The 17,464-nt window shown below is 43.7% G+C and overlaps 1 protein-coding gene across 3 annotated transcripts in view; it reads left to right on the forward strand.

Annotated features, from left to right (window-relative positions):
• The window catches only part of c20h10orf90 (chromosome 20 C10orf90 homolog), a 224,275-nt gene that overhangs the window by 15,172 nt on the left and 191,639 nt on the right, over nt 1-17,464 (forward strand). Inside the window, exons 2-3 of one of the 3 annotated variants that reach the window (XM_068052741.1) lie at nt 6,005-6,040; nt 6,170-6,935. In XM_068052741.1, the coding sequence (XP_067908842.1) occupies nt 6,321-6,935 (615 nt within the window). In that variant the 5' untranslated portion in view covers nt 6,005-6,040; nt 6,170-6,320. The remainder of the gene's footprint in view (nt 1-6,004; nt 6,041-6,169; nt 6,936-17,464) is intronic. The other 2 variants (XM_068052742.1, XM_068052743.1) reach the window with 2 other exon arrangements.

Below are 17,464 nucleotides of genomic sequence, written 5' to 3' on the forward strand. Positions count from 1 at the left end.
CATGTCCTACGAAGAAAGATTGAGGGAGCTAGGGCTTTTCTCATTGGAGCGAAGAAGGATGAGAGGTGACTTGATAGAAGGGTACAAGATGATGAGAGGCATAGATAGAGTGGATAGCCAGAGACTTTTTCCCAGGGTGGAAAGGGCTATCACCAGGGGGCACAATTTTAAGGTGATTGGAGGAAGGTTTTGGGGAGATGTCAGAGGTAGGTTCTTGACACAGAGAGTGGTGGGTGCGTGGAATGCGCTGCCAGCGGTGGTAGTAGAAGCAGATACATTAGGGGCATTTAAGCGACTCATGGATAGGTACATGGATGATAGTAGAATGAAGGGTAGGTAGTTAGTTTGATCTTAGAGTAGGTTAAAGGTTCGGCACAACATCGTGGGCCGAAGGGCCTGTACTGTGCTGTACTGTTCTATGTTCTATGTTCTATCCCCCAAGGTCCCTCTGCTCCTGCACCCACTTTAGAACAGCGCCCTTTATTTTATATTGCCTCTCCTCATTTTTCCTACCAGAATGAATCACTTTACACTTCTCTGCATGAAATTTCATCTGCCACCAGCCTGTCTGTGTCCTCTTGAAGTTTACCACTATCCTCCTCACAGTTCACAATACTTCCAATGTTTTATGTCATCTGAAAATTTTGAAATTGTGCCTGTACATCCAAGTCTAGGTAATTAAGAAGAACCAAGAAAAGCATGGTTCCTAACATTGACTCCTGGGGAACTCCACCTTCCTCCACTGTGAAAAACAACCATTCACTACTACTCTCTGTTTCCTGTCACTCAACGAATTTTGTATCCATGCTGCTACTGCCCCTTTTATTCCACGGACTCTTAATTTTGCTGACAAAAAGTTAGTATGCAATTACAGCAAGTGATTAAGAAGGCAAATGCAATGTTTGTCGTCCATTGCAAGGGGAATGGAATATAAAAGTAGAGATGTTTTGCTACAGTTGTATAGAACATTGGTGAGACCACATCTAGAGTATTGTGCACAGTTTTGGTCTCCTTTCTTAAGAAAGGATATAATTGCTTTGGAAGCAGTTCAGAGAATGTTCACTCGACTGATTTCTGGGATGGGAGTGTTATCTTATGAGGAAAGGTTGGACAGGTTGGGTCTGCATTCATTGGAGTTTAGAAGGATGAGCGGTGATCTTATTGAAACATATAAGATCCTGAGGGAACTTGACAGAGTGGATGTTGAAAGGATGTTTCCAATTGTGGGATAGACTAAAACTAGGGGTCACAGTTTAAAAATAAGGCATCTCCCATTTAAGATAAAGATGAGGGGCGGCACAGTGGCGCAGTGGTTAGCACCGCAGCCTCACAGCTTCAGCGACCCGGGTTCAATTCTGGGTACTGCCTGTGCGGAGTTTGTAAGTTCTCCCTGTGTTTGCATGGGTTTCCGTCGGGTGCTCTGGTTTCCTCCCAGAGCCAAAGTCTTGCAGGCTGATCGGTAAATTGGCCATTGTAAATTGCCCCTAGTGTAGGTAGGTGGTAGGAGAATGGTGGGGATGTGATAGAGAATATGTGGTTAATGTAGGATTAGTATAAATGGCTGGTTGTTGGGCGGCACAGACTCGGTGGGCCAAAGGGCCTGTTTCAGTGCTGTATCTCAAAATAAAATAAAATGAGGAGAAATTTTTTCTCTGAGGGTCGTGAGTCTGTCGAACTCTCTTCCTTGGAGAATGGTGGAGGCAGGGTCATTAAATGTTTTTAAGGCAGAGGTAGACATGGTTCTTGATAAACAAAGGAGTCAAAGGGTATCCGGAGTAGGCAGGAAAGTGGAGTTGTGTCCACAAACAGATCAGACATGATCTTATATAATGGCGGAGCAAGCTCGAGGGGCCGAATACCTACTCCTGCTTGTAGGTCGTATGTATGTAAGCTTTTTATGTGGCACGTTATCAAATGCCTTTGGAAGTCCATGTACAACACATCAACCACAGTACCCTTATTAACCCTGTCATCTCATCAAAAAACTGAAGCAAGTTACTTAAACATGATTTTCCCTTAACAAATCCATGCTGCATTTCCTTAATTAATCCACTTGTGTCCAAGTGACTGTAAATTTTGTCCTGAATTATCTATTCTAAAAGCTTTTCCACCCACCCCACCCCCCCCCAGCACCCTCCCCCCCACCCGCCAAGGTTAAACTGATAGACTTATAATTGTTGGACTTGTTCTTACGCCGTTGTTTGAATAAGAGTTTAATATTTGCAATTCTACAGTCCTCTGGCACCACCACTGTATCTAAGGAAGATTGGAAGGTTATGGCCAGCGCCTCTGCAATTTCCACTTTTAGTTCCCTCAGCATCCTTGGATGCATCTCATCTGGTCCTGGTAACTTATCAATTTTAAGTACAACCAGCCTATCTAATACCTTCTCTTTATCAAATTTTGGCCCAAACAGTGTCTCAACTACCTCCTTTTTCACTGTGAATTGGGTAGCATCTTCTTCCTTGGTAAAGACAGATGCAAAATACTCATTTAGTACCTCAGCCATGCCCCGCCTCCATACGTAAATCCCCTTTCAGGTCCCTAATCGGCCCCACTCCTCCTTTTACCACCCTTTTACTATTAATGTGCTTTTCGAAGACATGTGAATTCCCTATTATATTACCTGCCAGTTCCTTCTCATACTCTCTCTTTGCTACTCTTATTTCTTCTTTCACTTCCCCTCTGAACCTGCTGTATTCTCAATTGATTCTTAATTGTATTATCCACCTGCCATCTATCATATGCACCCTTTTTCAGCTTCATCATACTCTCTATTTCTTTTGTCATCCAGGGAGCCACAACCAACCTAAGCTTTCTGATACTATGATCACTGACCCCTAAATGTTCCCCTACTGACATTTGATCTACTTGACCCACTTCATTCCCCAGAACTAGATCCAGAAATGTCTCCTTCATCATTGGACTGGAAACCTACCGATATAGAAAATTCTCCTGAACACACTCTAGAAACTCTTGCCTCTCTCCGCCCTTTGCACTTTATGCCAGTCTATATTGGGACAATTAAAGTCCCCCATTATAACTACTCTATATTCTTGCATCTCTCTTGCAAATTTGTTCCTCTATATCTTTCCCATTAGTTGGTGGCCTACAGAATACATACAGCAATGCAATGGTACCTCTATTGTTTCTTAGTTCTAACCAAATAGATTCTGTCCTTGACCCATCTCGGACATTCCCTCTCTCCAGCACTGCAATGTTCTCCCTAATCAATACTGCTACCCCTCCTCCTTTCTTTCCTTCCCTATCTTTCCTTGTATCAGGAATGTTTAGTAGCCAGTCTTGCCCATTTTCTGAGCCTGGTCTCCATTATCACCACAACATAATATTTCCACATGGCTACCTGTACCTACAGCTCACCAACTTTATTTACCATACTCCCGTGCATTCACATACATGCACAGTAAACCTAATTTAGACCTTATTACATTCCCTCTTACTCTGACCCCACCTAATACCTTACTATTTCCTACTCCAGTGCTACCTGTCTCCGCCAATTCTCTGTGCACCTTGGTTTTCCTCTCTAATATTACCTCCGGGTTTCCATATCCCTGCCAATTTAGTTTAAACCCTCCCCAATAGCACGAGCAAATTGCCCTGCAAGGACGTTGGTCCCACCTTTGTTTAGGTGCAATCTTGTTTGGTCTGTACAGGTCCCATCTCCACAGAACCAGTCTCAATGTCCCAGGAATCTAAAGCCCTCCCACCTGCACCATCTCTCCGGCCACTCATTCATTTGCTCTATCCTTCTATTTCTATACTCACTTGTACATGGTTCCGGAAGTAATCTGGAGATTACTACCTTTGAGGTCCTGTTTGCTAGTTTCTTTCCTAGCTCCCTAAACTCTGTCTGCACACCCTCATCCCTCTTTCTACCTATGTCGTTGGTACCGATGTGGACCATGATCACTGGCTGTTCATCCTCCCCCCTCACAGTGCTCTGCAGCCACTCAGTGACCCTAGCACCAGGGAGGCAACATACCATCTTGGAATCACACCTGCGTCTGCAGAAACACCTGTCTGCTCCCATAACTATTGAATCCTCTATCACCATTCCTTTTCCAATCTTCCTTTTGCCACTCTGTCTAGCTGAGCCAACCACGGTGCCGTGGACTAGACTATGGAGGAACCCAGAGGAATCATCACTCTCAGAGTGGACTACTGTTTGGAGAATGAGAGGCACTCAGGAGACTGCTGCACTGCCTGTCTGGTCCTTTTTGTTTGCCTGGCAGTCATCCATTCCCTCTCTGCCTGCATATCTTTAAGCTATGGGGTGACCACATCTATAAATGTGCTATCCACAAAACTCTCAGCCTCGCAGATGCAATGCAGTGATGCCAGCTGTGGCTCAAGCTCTGAAACTTGGAGCTCGAGCTGCTGCAGCTGACAACACTTCCTGCACATGTTGTTGTCCAGGAGGTGAGAAGTGTCCTGGAGTTCCCACATGCAACAATTTGTGCACTCCATGGGACTGAGCTGCCTATTGGCTGAAATTTTCCATCAACTCCACTTTAGATTCTTAGAACCCTGAAGACAAGCAGAATTTTTTTCTTAAGGTTTTCAATGTAGTCCCTTATAAATGGTGCAGGTGGAGATGCCATTCAGTTGCTTGGAGATGGCGGTAGGAGGGAGCCTGGAACCCTTCGCTGCCTGGCTACCTTTACTAGACCTACTGGTCTGATGCCTGTGACAGGTGCTCCAGATTTGCCTTGAGTGTTGCAGGTGCCTGTTGCTGGATTTGAAATGAAGGGACCTCACCTTGACCCTGTAAACTTTGAGAGAGTTAGCAGTGGAGGCCTTGGACAGGCACATCCTGGACCTTATGCTAGGATGCAGCCCCTGTGAAATATGGGGTCCTGGTCTTTAAACAAAAATTGGTTCTGAAGTACTTTTTTCAGCTCATTCAATATCCAAATATCATAAAAGCATGGCTCTGTAAGTTGGTTACTAGTTGCTGGAGTATATTATTGCTCTGATGAGTTTACTCACCCAAAGTGCTGTACAGATTAAGACTGAGTGGTGACAAGGTCTGCTGGTGGTTCAATGAACATTCCCACACATTTGCAGAATGCACGTCAATTCTGTGATCCTCCAACGTGGCAGGAGATATCTTGGTCAGACAGTATGGGAGGTCTCTAGTGCAGGGAAAATTGGAAATTAATGGGAGGCTCATATACAGATGCTGGAAACCAGTAACAGTGCAGCATTAGCAGTGGCCTGGTGGGGTCGGGGTGCTGGGGGGATGGGGGTGGTGGTGGGGTACTAGTGAAAACATTTGTCAAGGATGGAAAGAGGAAGTCAAAATAATTTCCAAATGATTTTTTGATAAAAATAATACACTGAACATTTTATAAATTGGTGGAATATAGTGTTCAGAAGAATGAATTCCTGCTTAATCTGATGACACGAGAAGCTAATTACTGAAATGACTGAGTAACTACAAATAGCAACATTATCCATCACTGTTTTTATTGAATTTCAACAACTTTAGGAACAAATCTATTTATAACAATAAATAGGTTATTTATTTATAACAAATTCACATGATTTAGCTAAACAACCACAGAATATGTTCTATGCATTGGTCAAAAATGGCACAACACACAACAAAATAAAGAAGAAATTCAATCTGAAAAGATAACAGCTCTATTGTTCTGAATGGAGCCAGTGTGATCTCTGCTTTGAATTCTAACAGAGCTGTCTTTTGTCCAGTTTGAGGGGAGACTTTCTCAGTTATTTCATGCATGATTTGAGAATGCTCCAATGGCTACAAAGTATGACTAACAAACGCGTTTTAAGTGTAGTTGAAGCTGGAAAACAATTTATTGAGTTTATTGGGTCAGTGTGCCGAACACTTATAAAGACTGAGCAAAGCTGTAAAGCTTAGGAAGTGTAATCAATCCTGAAGTGAGCAAGGAGATTGGGTTACAAAGTTTCTTCACATTATAAAACATTTATTTGCATCATCTCTTTTTTCATACAGCAGAAAACAGAAATGCACACTGGAATGGAAATGAAGGTATGTGTGTTATTAGAGAGTTGCAAGTTGCTGTTTTGTCAGAAAATGACCCTTTGTTGGATTTACTAATTTTAACAAGGTTAGCATTTATCAATAATGTAATATCGTCGTTTTTTTCACACTTTGCAGGTTCTTCGGATATTGCTGCTCTGTTATTGAGTGAAATATATGAGCTGGCCTCCAAAAGGAAGAACTTTACTTCCTGATCAGATCATCAAAAAGCAGAAAGTGAAATACTGTGCTGGACCTGTGATGTCTGAGAAACACTGAATGTCGAACAATGGAACTCCCTTTTCAACAAGTGCCTACAACTCACACAAATGAGAAATGTGAGGGCAACTACTGGGATTTTATGATGTCGCAGGTGAAGATTTTGCCACCCAGATCTTTTATAGGAAACAGCAGTTTTGAAAACATGCCGTTCCAGGTTCAAAAGACGCAGAGAAGAGTCACGGGGGACATTAAGAAAACAGCAGCTCCACCGGCTTCCCGGACTGCATCAATGCCAGAGCTGTCCAGTTACCACAATATACACACATCAAGCCTGAACAACCACAATGTAAATGACAGATTTGGCTACAGAGAAGGACTAAATCAGTACTATTCAGGCTCTACAAAGTCTAACTTGAACAACTCAGATACTCCTTTTACAGCACATGACCAGAGAATACTTGATTCCCCAACCGACGGAACAGCTCATGTTGAAAAAAATGCTTTTGGTGTAAGCATTGAGAAAGTACGAATAAAAGACTCCTGCATGCAAAGGAAAGAGTATATTACCCTAGTCACATCTGATACTGTAAAATGCTGTCATTTACCCAAGCGAAGCATTGTTGCAATTTATACTGTCGATGAAAACCATAGCAACAACAAAGTGGCAACACATTACATAGAGGTAAGACAATAATTTCAAAATACAGATATTACTTCAATGATATTTAAAAAATGACCATATTCCCCACTAATTAGAGCAGCATTTAAAACCTCAAAAGATATACTTTATTCTTAATGCCATTGCATTTGATTAGAATAAATAGTTGTATATTTATACATTGTTGACATTGTCATACTGCAATGTACACGAGACAGAAATGCAGAGTAATAGGGAATAAGTCTTATCTGGAGGTGAATGGATGATCCAGGAGTATATGGCGAATTGTTTAGGTGTACTGCTGTATTGCTGTGATGTTAATGATCACTAAATGTTTTTGGTCACATTGCAATGGTTTTGTAACCTTTGATGCACAAGTGGGATAGTGCATGTTCTTTTTTTGTAACACCCTGCACAGGAAGGGAAAAGCCCTGGGCATCAGGGAGGCAGGACAGAGAAACGAGGGGCAGGAAGGACATGGATGCGGTACCCTCTACAGAGGATATACCACCTAAGAAGGAGCTACCTGGAGATGACTGAGACCCAGTGCTACAGGAGACTGCGATACTTCAGGCAGATGGTCACAGACATCTGTGTCCTCATTGCCAAAGACCTCGCAGCACTGGTCGACATGCCCTGCAGTAGCCATGAAAGTCACTGTGGCCTTCAACCTCTTCGCATCTGGTTCCTTCCAAGGATCAGCTGCAGACCTTGGTATCTTGCAAACGGCAGCACACCACTGCATCTCACAGGTTACTGTTGCCCTCATAGTGAGAGCTGGACAATACATCCATTTCACGACAGATGTGGCCTAACAGGGACAGAGGGCAGTGCATTTCGCCACCGTCACTGGATTCTCCCCAGATGCAGAGCATCATCGATTGCACCCATGTGGCCATCTAGGCACACAGCCCAGTCAGATTCATCAACAGGAAAGGTGTACACTCCCTCAATGTGCAGCTGGTTTGCGACTACAACAAGAGCTTCCTCCATGTGTGTCCTTGCTTTCCTGGCAGATGTCATAACCTCTTCATCCTCTGCCAGTCCAGGTTATTGCAGATCTTCACTCCAACCCCCCAAAGTCCATGATGGATCTTAGGGGACAAAAAATATCCCTTGAAGAGATGGCTACTCACTCCTCTATGATAGAGCCAGACAGAGGCACATAGGTGATACAACTAATGCCACCTGCTCACTAGGACAACCATTGAGCAGGACATCGGGCTTTTCAAGATGCGATTCCAACGCCTGGACCGGTCGGGGGGTGCCTGTTAATCTGTTAATTGTGTATTGACTGTTTGATTATGTGCAGGTGGAGGATGTTAATTGGGATCTTACTTGAGCGCTTGAGTGAGGAGCTACATGTTTGTAATCCTTTTACTCTGTACAATAAATGTGAAACTGTGTAAAGATAGGCTCCAGCATTATCCTTCCATAACAAGCTTTCTGGAGTTTAACATGGTAGCAGAGGATGGTTGCCTAAAGCTGAAGGTTGGAAACTAGGATTTTGTTTTTACATGGAAAACTAAAATTTCAAGGGCTATTGTGGAAAATATGGCAGAAAGCAAGTGTAAATTGTCAAGATATAATTACCCTCTGATGTTCTCTGAGGCTGAACCATATGGAACCAGTGGAAGAATTAAGTGGATATGTGGACACAGGTTGCATCTCTACCAAATAGGAAACAAGGTATGGCCTTGACATTGTTACTTCTACCAAAAGTAATATCAAAAGTAAAGTGTTTTGTGACCTGGATGCTCGTCAGTTGGATACTGATGAATGGTTGGATCTTCTGTTCGAATTCTTGGATGAAATTTATAAGAAATGTGACCTATTGAATGCTTATGAGGCATGGTCAGACTTTGATAAATGTCGGAAAACAGATGGTTATTCAATTGAGGAATATATCACGGACTTTAACAGACTATAGAAGACTGAGGAAATTCCATTTGGAGATCCCTGGTTCAGTGCTAGCATTTAAATTGCTAGATTGTGCTAGGGTGTTGCATATGGACAGGTTCCTGGTTCTAACTGGGGTTTGGTTCTTGGACAAAGACTCCCTGTTGGATCAAATGTCTGCTGCCTTATAGACATTCCTCATTTCCGGTAGCCCTGGCAGAACAAACAGGGCATTCTGCAGTGACACAAAGAATGGAGAACTCAATGTTTACTAGATTTTGAAATGGTCCAGATACTGGAAGCAGGCATAAGTAAGGAAGAATAAGGAAGAGTTAAAGACAGGAGGAATGAGGATGAAAGCACCTTTAGCAGGTCTGACTATTACAGTGGAAGACAGAATTGGAACAGTAATCATAGCCGAATGAATCCCATGAATGCCCAAGGAACAGTTAATAGGTGTTTCAGATGTGACTCAAAGTATCATTATGCAATTACCTAAGTGGAGGAGCAGAGTCCTTAAAATAACACACAACGCAGAGAATTCTGAGGCAGCAGAGGAAGATACTGATGAATCTGAACTAATTGTACTAGTCACAAAGGGTTTTAGTCCTGGGATGAATGTGTTAGTTGTGGGTTCGTTCAGCTGTGCTGTATTGGATAGTGCTTGCACGTCAACAGTATGTGGAACTGATTGGTTACTATGTCACCTGGATTCATTTAGTGAGGATTGACGCAAGGTTAAGGAGTATAAAAGTACTACCAGCTTTAGGTTTGGTGATGACAGCACATTGAAGTAACTGAAGAGAATAGTAATTCCATGTAAAATAGCTCGAGTAAGCCACTTTATCGGTACTGATGTAGTCTCTAGTGAGATACCTTTACTGTTGAATAAGCCTTCAATGAAAAAGTCACAAATGAAACTTGATATGGAGCATGATAAAGCAATTGTTTTTGGAAGGTCAGTGAATTTGCAGTTTACCCAGTCAGGGCATTATTGTATACCCTTAACAAAACCTGATGTTTCTAGTCAGAGTGTTAGAGTAGTATTAATGGCACCAGGTGTTAAGAATCAGAGCTAAGAAGCAAATTGTCTTAAAGTTACACAGTTTGCTCACCCTTCTTGTCAGAGATTAAAATCCCTGCTGAAGGATGCAGGTACGATTGATTAGGAGTATATGAGGATGATAGAAGAGATTAATGCGAAGTGTAAAAGGTATCAGAGGATGCCATCACTTCCTATTCACAGTTTTCCATTGGCTCGTGACTTTAACAAGGTAGTTGCCATGGATTTAAAGGTGTGGGACAAAGACAAGAATATTTTCATTTTACATTTTATAGACCTAGCAACTAGATTTAGTCTTTCTACAATAATAAAGCAAGGACAAAAGGGTGATTATAGAGAAAATTATGGAGAAATGGATAGGGACTGGACTTGATGCACCAACTAAGTTTCTAACTGATAATGGAGGGGAATTTGCCAATGACAAGTTCAGGGATATGTGTGAAAACATGCACATTATGGCTGTGAATACTGCAGCTGAAAGTCCTTTCAGCAATGGGTTCTGTGAAAGGAATCACACAGTGGTTGATGAAATGCTGCATAAAATCTTAGCTGACCAGCCAAACTGCAAGTTGACAACTGCCCTGGCATGGGCAGTTCATGTGAAGAATTCGCTTTAGATGGTTGGAGGATATAGTCCCTATCAATTGGTCTATGTGCGGAATCCCAAATTGCCTTCTGTACTGTGTGACAGTCCTCCTGATCTTGAAGGTACTACAATTAGTCCAATTTTTCTGTACATTTGAATGCTTTACACACAGGGAAACAGGCTTTCATCAAGGCCAAGGTCTCTGAGAACATTCAGAGAGTTCTGAGGTGGAATTTAATTCAGGAGATTTGGTGTATTATAAAAGAGAGGGTGATAGGGAATGGAAGGGCCCTGGTAAGGTAATCGGTTGCGATGGTAAGACAATAGTTATCAAGCATGTAAATCAAACAGTTAAGGTTCATTCCACATGATTGATTGGGGTTAATTACAAAATCTCAGAATCTGAGCAGTTGATAGAGGGAAACGATGTGCCTTTTACCTCAAATACTCGTGTTTTGTGATGAAGGTCCTGAGGAAAAGAAGGAGATAGATCAAGGGATAGATTGTAATGTGAGGAATCATGACGTTCGAGAAAGAGCTATGGCATCCAAAGGAAAATTGTCCCAAGTAGGTACTCGGGTGACATACATTCCAGAGGGATCAAATAGATGCAGAATGCAACAATTGTGATAAGTGCAGGAAAATCTACAGGCAAGTTTAAATATTGGTTAAATGTCAAGATGATGGCTAAGAAGCAAGGTCCATGGACTGGCAGAATGGGGTGAAAGAGTGGAGGGTAAGAAAGTGCAGTGCAAGTTCTAATAGTGAGTCTGGAAGTGACTCTTGCGTAAGGAAGCAATCACGTACTGGAGAAAGCCTCCAATAATGTGCAAGGGAGCTCTTCTCGCAGTAGTGCCGAAAGACATCAAAGTGCTCATCAGGGCCGTGGTTTGAGCAGATTCCACAATGAAATGACGGCTAGTGAGCAGTCCCAGACTAGAACTAGAAGCAGAAGTCCTCATGACCGTGATGTTTTAGTGGCCGCCAATAAACTTGAGGATAAACTAATAAGAGAACCAAAACATAAGTAATTAGAGAGTTGTGAGAGAGTTTGTAGTTTATTCTGAGGTACCAGATAGGGGACAGCCAGCCTTGTCACATAGATGAATTTGTACTGAAAAAATCCTTCTCGGTGGAACTTATAAGGCTCAGGCGAGGCTAGTTGAGAGGGGTTTTGAAGAGTGACTGGGGGATACCGATGTTAGAATGGACTCTCCTACAGCTGGAAAAGTAATCTTCAAAATCTTTTTAGCTCATTTGGCCCCATATTCATGGGAGTGTAGATCCATTGACATAAACGCCGCCTTTCTGCAGGGTGATACTTTTCAGAGAGAAGTGTTTCTGAAACCAGCAGATGCCGAAGGAAAGTATTGAAACTGAACAAATGGGTCTATGGCCTTCATGTTACTTCCAGGGTATGGCATATCTCGGTGAGACCTGTTCTGTTGACAATTGGTTGTGTTCAACTAAAATCAGATCCTGCAATGTTTTATTGGCATCATAAAAGGAAACTTTCAGGCACCTTCATGATGCATGTCGATGATTTATTATGGGGTGGTACTGTGGATTTTGAGAAATAGTTATTTCTAAGATTAGGGCAGAATTTAAGATTGGGAGTCAAGCTTGTCAAGCCTCATAATATATTGGTTTAGATATTAAGCAGATTAAGTCTGGAATAACTTTAAATCAACAATTCTGTTCAGAGAGTTACTCCCATCCCGGGTAATTGTTTAGGTCATCACAGAAAGGTGATGATATATCTAAAGCAGAGACTGAGCAATTGTGAAGCTTGATTGGTCAATTCAACTGGTTGTGCTGTCAGACTAGAACTGATGCTGGTTTTGATGTGATGATGAAATATCCGAAAGTTGAGAATGTGTTAAGGGCAAATAAAACATTAAAGAGCTAAATCTGGAGAAATGTGTACTGAAGTTTCCATCCTTAGGTGACCCAAAGAACACAAAGCTAATAATTTTTAGTGATGCTTCACATGCTAATCTTGCTGATGGGTATTCAAGTGCAGCTGGTTTCATAATATTTCTGATGGGTGAAAATGGGAAATATTGTCCTTTAGCCTGGGAGGCTAAGAAAATAGAACAGGTCATTAAAAGCACTTTAGCTGCTGAAACACTGGATCTTGTGGAGGCAGTGGATATGGGGTTCTATTTGTTAAATATTTTGGGTGAAATTTTGAACAAGGGACGTACTGAAGGTGATATACCCATTGAATATTATGTGGAGAATCGTTCTTTGTGGGACAATATACACTCTACAAAAAGTGTGAGTGAGAAAAGACTACGTATTGACCTTGCTGGGTTGAAACAAATGCTGGAGAGAAAGGAAATCTCAAAAATAAATGGGTAGATGCAAGTCATCAGCTGTCCGATTGTTTCACGAAACAAATGCTCGTACAAAGGTATTGTCAGGGGTGCTAGAGGAGGGGCATCTCACAATGTAATACTTTGTACCCAATATGGAATTTATTTTGATTTATTTCGAAATGTTCTTTGAGCATGCTACTAATTTGTGCATAACATCGAATTTATTTTGAAATGTTGTTTCAGCATGTTAATCCACGTTGTATTATAAAATAAAGAAGGGAATCTGTTAATCTGTTAATTGTGTATCAGTTGTTTGATTATATGCAGATTGAGGGTTTTAATTGGGGTCTTACTTGAGCACTTAGAAGCAGACACTTACTGAGACTGGTGGCGGGTTTGAGTGAGGAGCTACATGTTTGTAATCCTTTTACTCTGTACAATAAATGTGAAACTGAGTAAAGATAGGCGCCAGCATTATCCCTCCATAACAAGCTGTCTGAAGTTTCATAGTGCCCTCCAATACACTCTTGCAAGGGTTTTGGTCATTGTGGTAGTCTTCTGCAATCTCCATAACATGGCCCTCCAGAGAGGTGTGAACCTTAAGGATGGTGAGATCCTCGAGCCAGGTAGCTCATCGGAGGAAGAGGAGGAGCAGGAAGTGTGAGAGGAGGAGGAAATGGAGACCGAGGGGAGGATGCAGAACACCCAGGTGCCCTGGCTGCACAAGGAGGTGGCCAGGCACAGCATGGGGCACGAATGTTCTGTCAGGATGCCATGAATGTTGGGGATCCTTTGATTCAGGAACATTTCAACTGAGCCTGTCTGACCCAGGGTGAAGGGCATGGAATGGAAATTAGTCTGAGGTGCCTGTGCTAACACATCCATTAAAGACACAGCCTGAAACATCTGAACTCTTATTGCCAACGAAGGATGCACATATGCCCAGAGGCTTTGCCTCAACATGGAGGAATCATTGATCTCCGTCACCACCTCATACCACATTTCTCGTCATGCCAGCAATTAAAGGAGTCTCAGGTGTGTGGCTCAAATTGTCATTATTTATACAGTACAAACAGACAGCAAGTACGCACCTCAGAGACACATTCAGTGCTCTCTGTGGTGCAGTGGCCTCCATTCTCAGCCACTTCTATGTGGTGCTCCCCTTGTGGCCTCAGAGGAGGTGGAGGTAACCTGCTCACTTGTTTCTGCTTGGGCTGAGATGCATTTGGTGATCGTCCTTTCCTGTGGGCATGTCCAGAGGCTGATGCATCTGGATCTTTGCAGGAGCAGCCTCCGTTACTTGGCCCCGCTGTACTGAGGCTCCCACTGTCAGAGCAACCAATTAGACTGGGGATGATGAAACCGCCCTCATCTTCCTCTGTGACATCCTCAGCCCTTGGAGGATGCACCATACACCTGGAGGTGGACACCTGCTGGGGTGCAACTGGCAGTGGCGCAGTGGTTAGGGCGGCACAGTGGCGCAGTGGTTAGCACCGCAGCCTCACAGCTCCAGCGACCTGAGTTCAATTCTGGGTACTGCCTGTGTGGAGTTTGCAAGTTATCCCTGTGTCTGCGTGGGTTTTCTCCGGGTGCTCCGGTTTCCTCCCACAGCCAAAAGACTTGCAGGTTGATAGGTAAATTGGCCATTATAAATTGCCCCTAGTATTGGTTGGGGAATATAGGGACAGGTGAGGATGTGGTAGGAATATGGGATTAGTGTAGGATTAGTATAAATGGGTGGTTAATGGTCGGCACAGACTCGGTGGGCCGAAGGGTCTGTTTCAGTGCTGTGTCTCTAAATCTAAATCAAAATAAAATCTCTGTTCCATCAATGCCACTGACCAGTCCTGGCCACACACTGTGACATGCATCCTGTGGACATCAGTATGAATTTCCTGCATACACTCCAGGTGATGCCACATATGGCTCTCCACGAGATTGGCCACTCTCTTAGTGGAGGAGGTCTATGCACTCATAGCCCTGAGCCATTGTGGTGCATGTGGACAGAGGATGGAGGCATCCATCCAGCTCATGACCCTACACTGCATCAGGGAACACTGACATGCGGGAGCACATCTCCTGCTGCTGTTCTAGAAGAGCCTCCTTTCCAATGACTCCTGAGGCCCTGCATCTCTGCCCAGCTGAGCAGGGCTATGTCTGACCTCCCTCCTCTGAGGGGAACTGACCACAGCTGCCTCTGCCTCTGGCACCCCCTCCTGCACACGAGTGCCACCCTCCTCACCCAGTGCCACTCTACCAAAATGCATATCAAGGCCCATCGATGTGAGTGTATCTGCGCAGGTGGACTTGTAAAGTGTGACTGTGCTTCCTTGGTTCTGTGCTGTTCTTCTGGGGCCACGGAGGGAGAGGGTGTCGTGGAGTGGACATCTGCACCTGTGGGAGATGTAAGAAAAGATCTTGACAGTTAGCTTCGGGGAGTAGAAGCCACTATGGTGCTCAGGCTACCCAAAGCAACTCTACTTGGCATGCTATTGAATGGGGTAGAATACACTGCATGCCATTAATGATCGTATTGCCCCCCATAATCACCATCTCCACCAAGAGTTCCCATTACACCTCATTCCCGATCCTGGCTATCTTCATTGCTCAGTTTTCCGCTGGTGTGATCATCTGGAAGTATAGCTCTCCTCTGCCTGTTTGCACACTTATCTGGGCATTATCTGCCCGTTTCTCCTGCAAGGACAAAAAAGAATGAGATAAGGCATTGCTGTGCTCTGTGGCCAGTGGCATCTGCCCCTATTCATTAGAAGCTGCATATTTCAGTGGTGACAGGTCCTCAGCAGCACTACGGTTGTGAGCCATTCTGAGGAGTGAGTAAATGCCCTGGGCATACACCCCCATGTTGAGGATCCGCTTGCTTCCTGAGGCTCCTCAGATGGTGTGTCTGCTGGAGGTTGCATGCCAAGAGGCCTGTCCTGAAGGTTGAGGGGATGCACTCACCTTGCCAGAGCGTATAAGGTCATTGAATTTATTCCTGCACTAAAGCCTGGATTGTCTAACAACAATTCTGCTGCAGAGAGTGGCTTCTATCTCCACCCAGGCCTGCTTTGTTTGTAAGGGTGGCCTCCACCTGCGACCCTCTGGGAAGAGGACCTCCTCCTGTCCCTCATGGCCTCCAGCATTACTTCAAGGACATTGTCTGAAAACTGAGGAGCTTCTCTGTCTCTTGTGCCAGGCCTTCAGCTCTCCTACGACATCATGGGAGACAACAAACCAGGCCAAGGCTCAATGGCAATCTTCTCTGTGCTCCTTCAATACTCATGTGGGAGTCACAGTAATGGCTGCTGTGGGGAATTTAAATCAGGCCCACACTTCATCTGGCCCACCTCCGTTCCTGCCCCCGTGGCTGCTAATTGGTTGCCAAATACCATGAAAATCGTGACTCAATTCTGCTCCCCCGGGGGCAGATTTGGGTCCTGGATACAGTCCCGACTTCAATTTCCCACCCCCAAGGTGAGAAATCATCCCACCTTTTCAGCTATCCTAGCAATATTTTGCTGAAAAGACCTTCCTGAGAGCATTAATAGGCATTGAACTTGATGGGCTGAAACCTATGGGGCACATCTCAATATGAGTGTGAAATGCATCTGCTTGGGACCTCCATTTCTGATTCTATGCAAAGCTTTTGGGGTCAGGGCATGGTTGCTTGGTTTTCATCCTGCTGGTAAGTGCCTGCACCACTAGGGGCACATGCACGGCATCTACTTGCTCTCCAAGCTTCAAATTACAATGGCGGTTTCCAGTTCTGGAAGGGTGTTCCTTCCCTCAAAACAAGTTTGAAATGCCCCTAACAGCCCCATTTATAAGGAAGGTTTGCATTTACATATATGAAAAATAGGTATCCCCTTCATCCTTGTCTTATCCTGGCTGCATTTCTGGGCTGGAACCTCGAGGGAGTCCCACTTTAGTCAGTTGGTGGCATGGTACACCTGACCTCATTAGCTTTCCCTCCACTGACCCTATGTCAGGTCCATTCTGGGAAAAAGGGATCTATTGACTTCAGGAGTTTCTGCTCTCAGTCCTGCCCCCATTTTCATTGATGGCTTTGTTTGTGGTGGGCGGAGACTCTGATCTCAACACACCATCACGGAAATTTGCATGTTAGGCCATGACCTGGCACATTGGGTCCTTGCCTCACTTCCAGAACATTCCTGGAAGAGCTATAGGGGAGTGTGCTGGCAGGGCTGCAGATTTTCAGTATCATATTGACATTAAAGACTTTGACATTGTTAATTTCTGTGCAAATTATTGGCAGTTAGCTGGAAAGCGAGTTGCCTAATAAGTTGTCGAAAGAGATTTTTCGAGTGTAAGACCCAATATTGTGGGTTTCCAGCAATCTGCATTTTCCAACAGAAGGAAATCAAGGCTGGAGGTCTTTTAACATTTTTTTGCTGGCAGTGTGGTATTTTAGATTGAAAGTCTTTCCTCTCCCTCAAATACTACTTCCTTTAATAAACTTTTAGTACAGGAATCTTACTAAAATAGGACCATGGCTTCCACTAATCCCTTTGTTAACTTATTCAGTATACAAGCACAATCATTAATATCCCTTAGTTCATGAAGACACACACAAAAATCCTAGAACATTTCAAAAGGACAGATCCTTCACAGTTGTAATTGTGGATATACTCAAATGTCACTTACCGTTATAGTGAAGTATTGT

Source organism: Heterodontus francisci, chromosome 20, assembly GCF_036365525.1.
Source record: "Heterodontus francisci isolate sHetFra1 chromosome 20, sHetFra1.hap1, whole genome shotgun sequence".
In the NCBI taxonomy this organism is placed as follows: Eukaryota; Metazoa; Chordata; class Chondrichthyes; order Heterodontiformes; family Heterodontidae; genus Heterodontus; species Heterodontus francisci.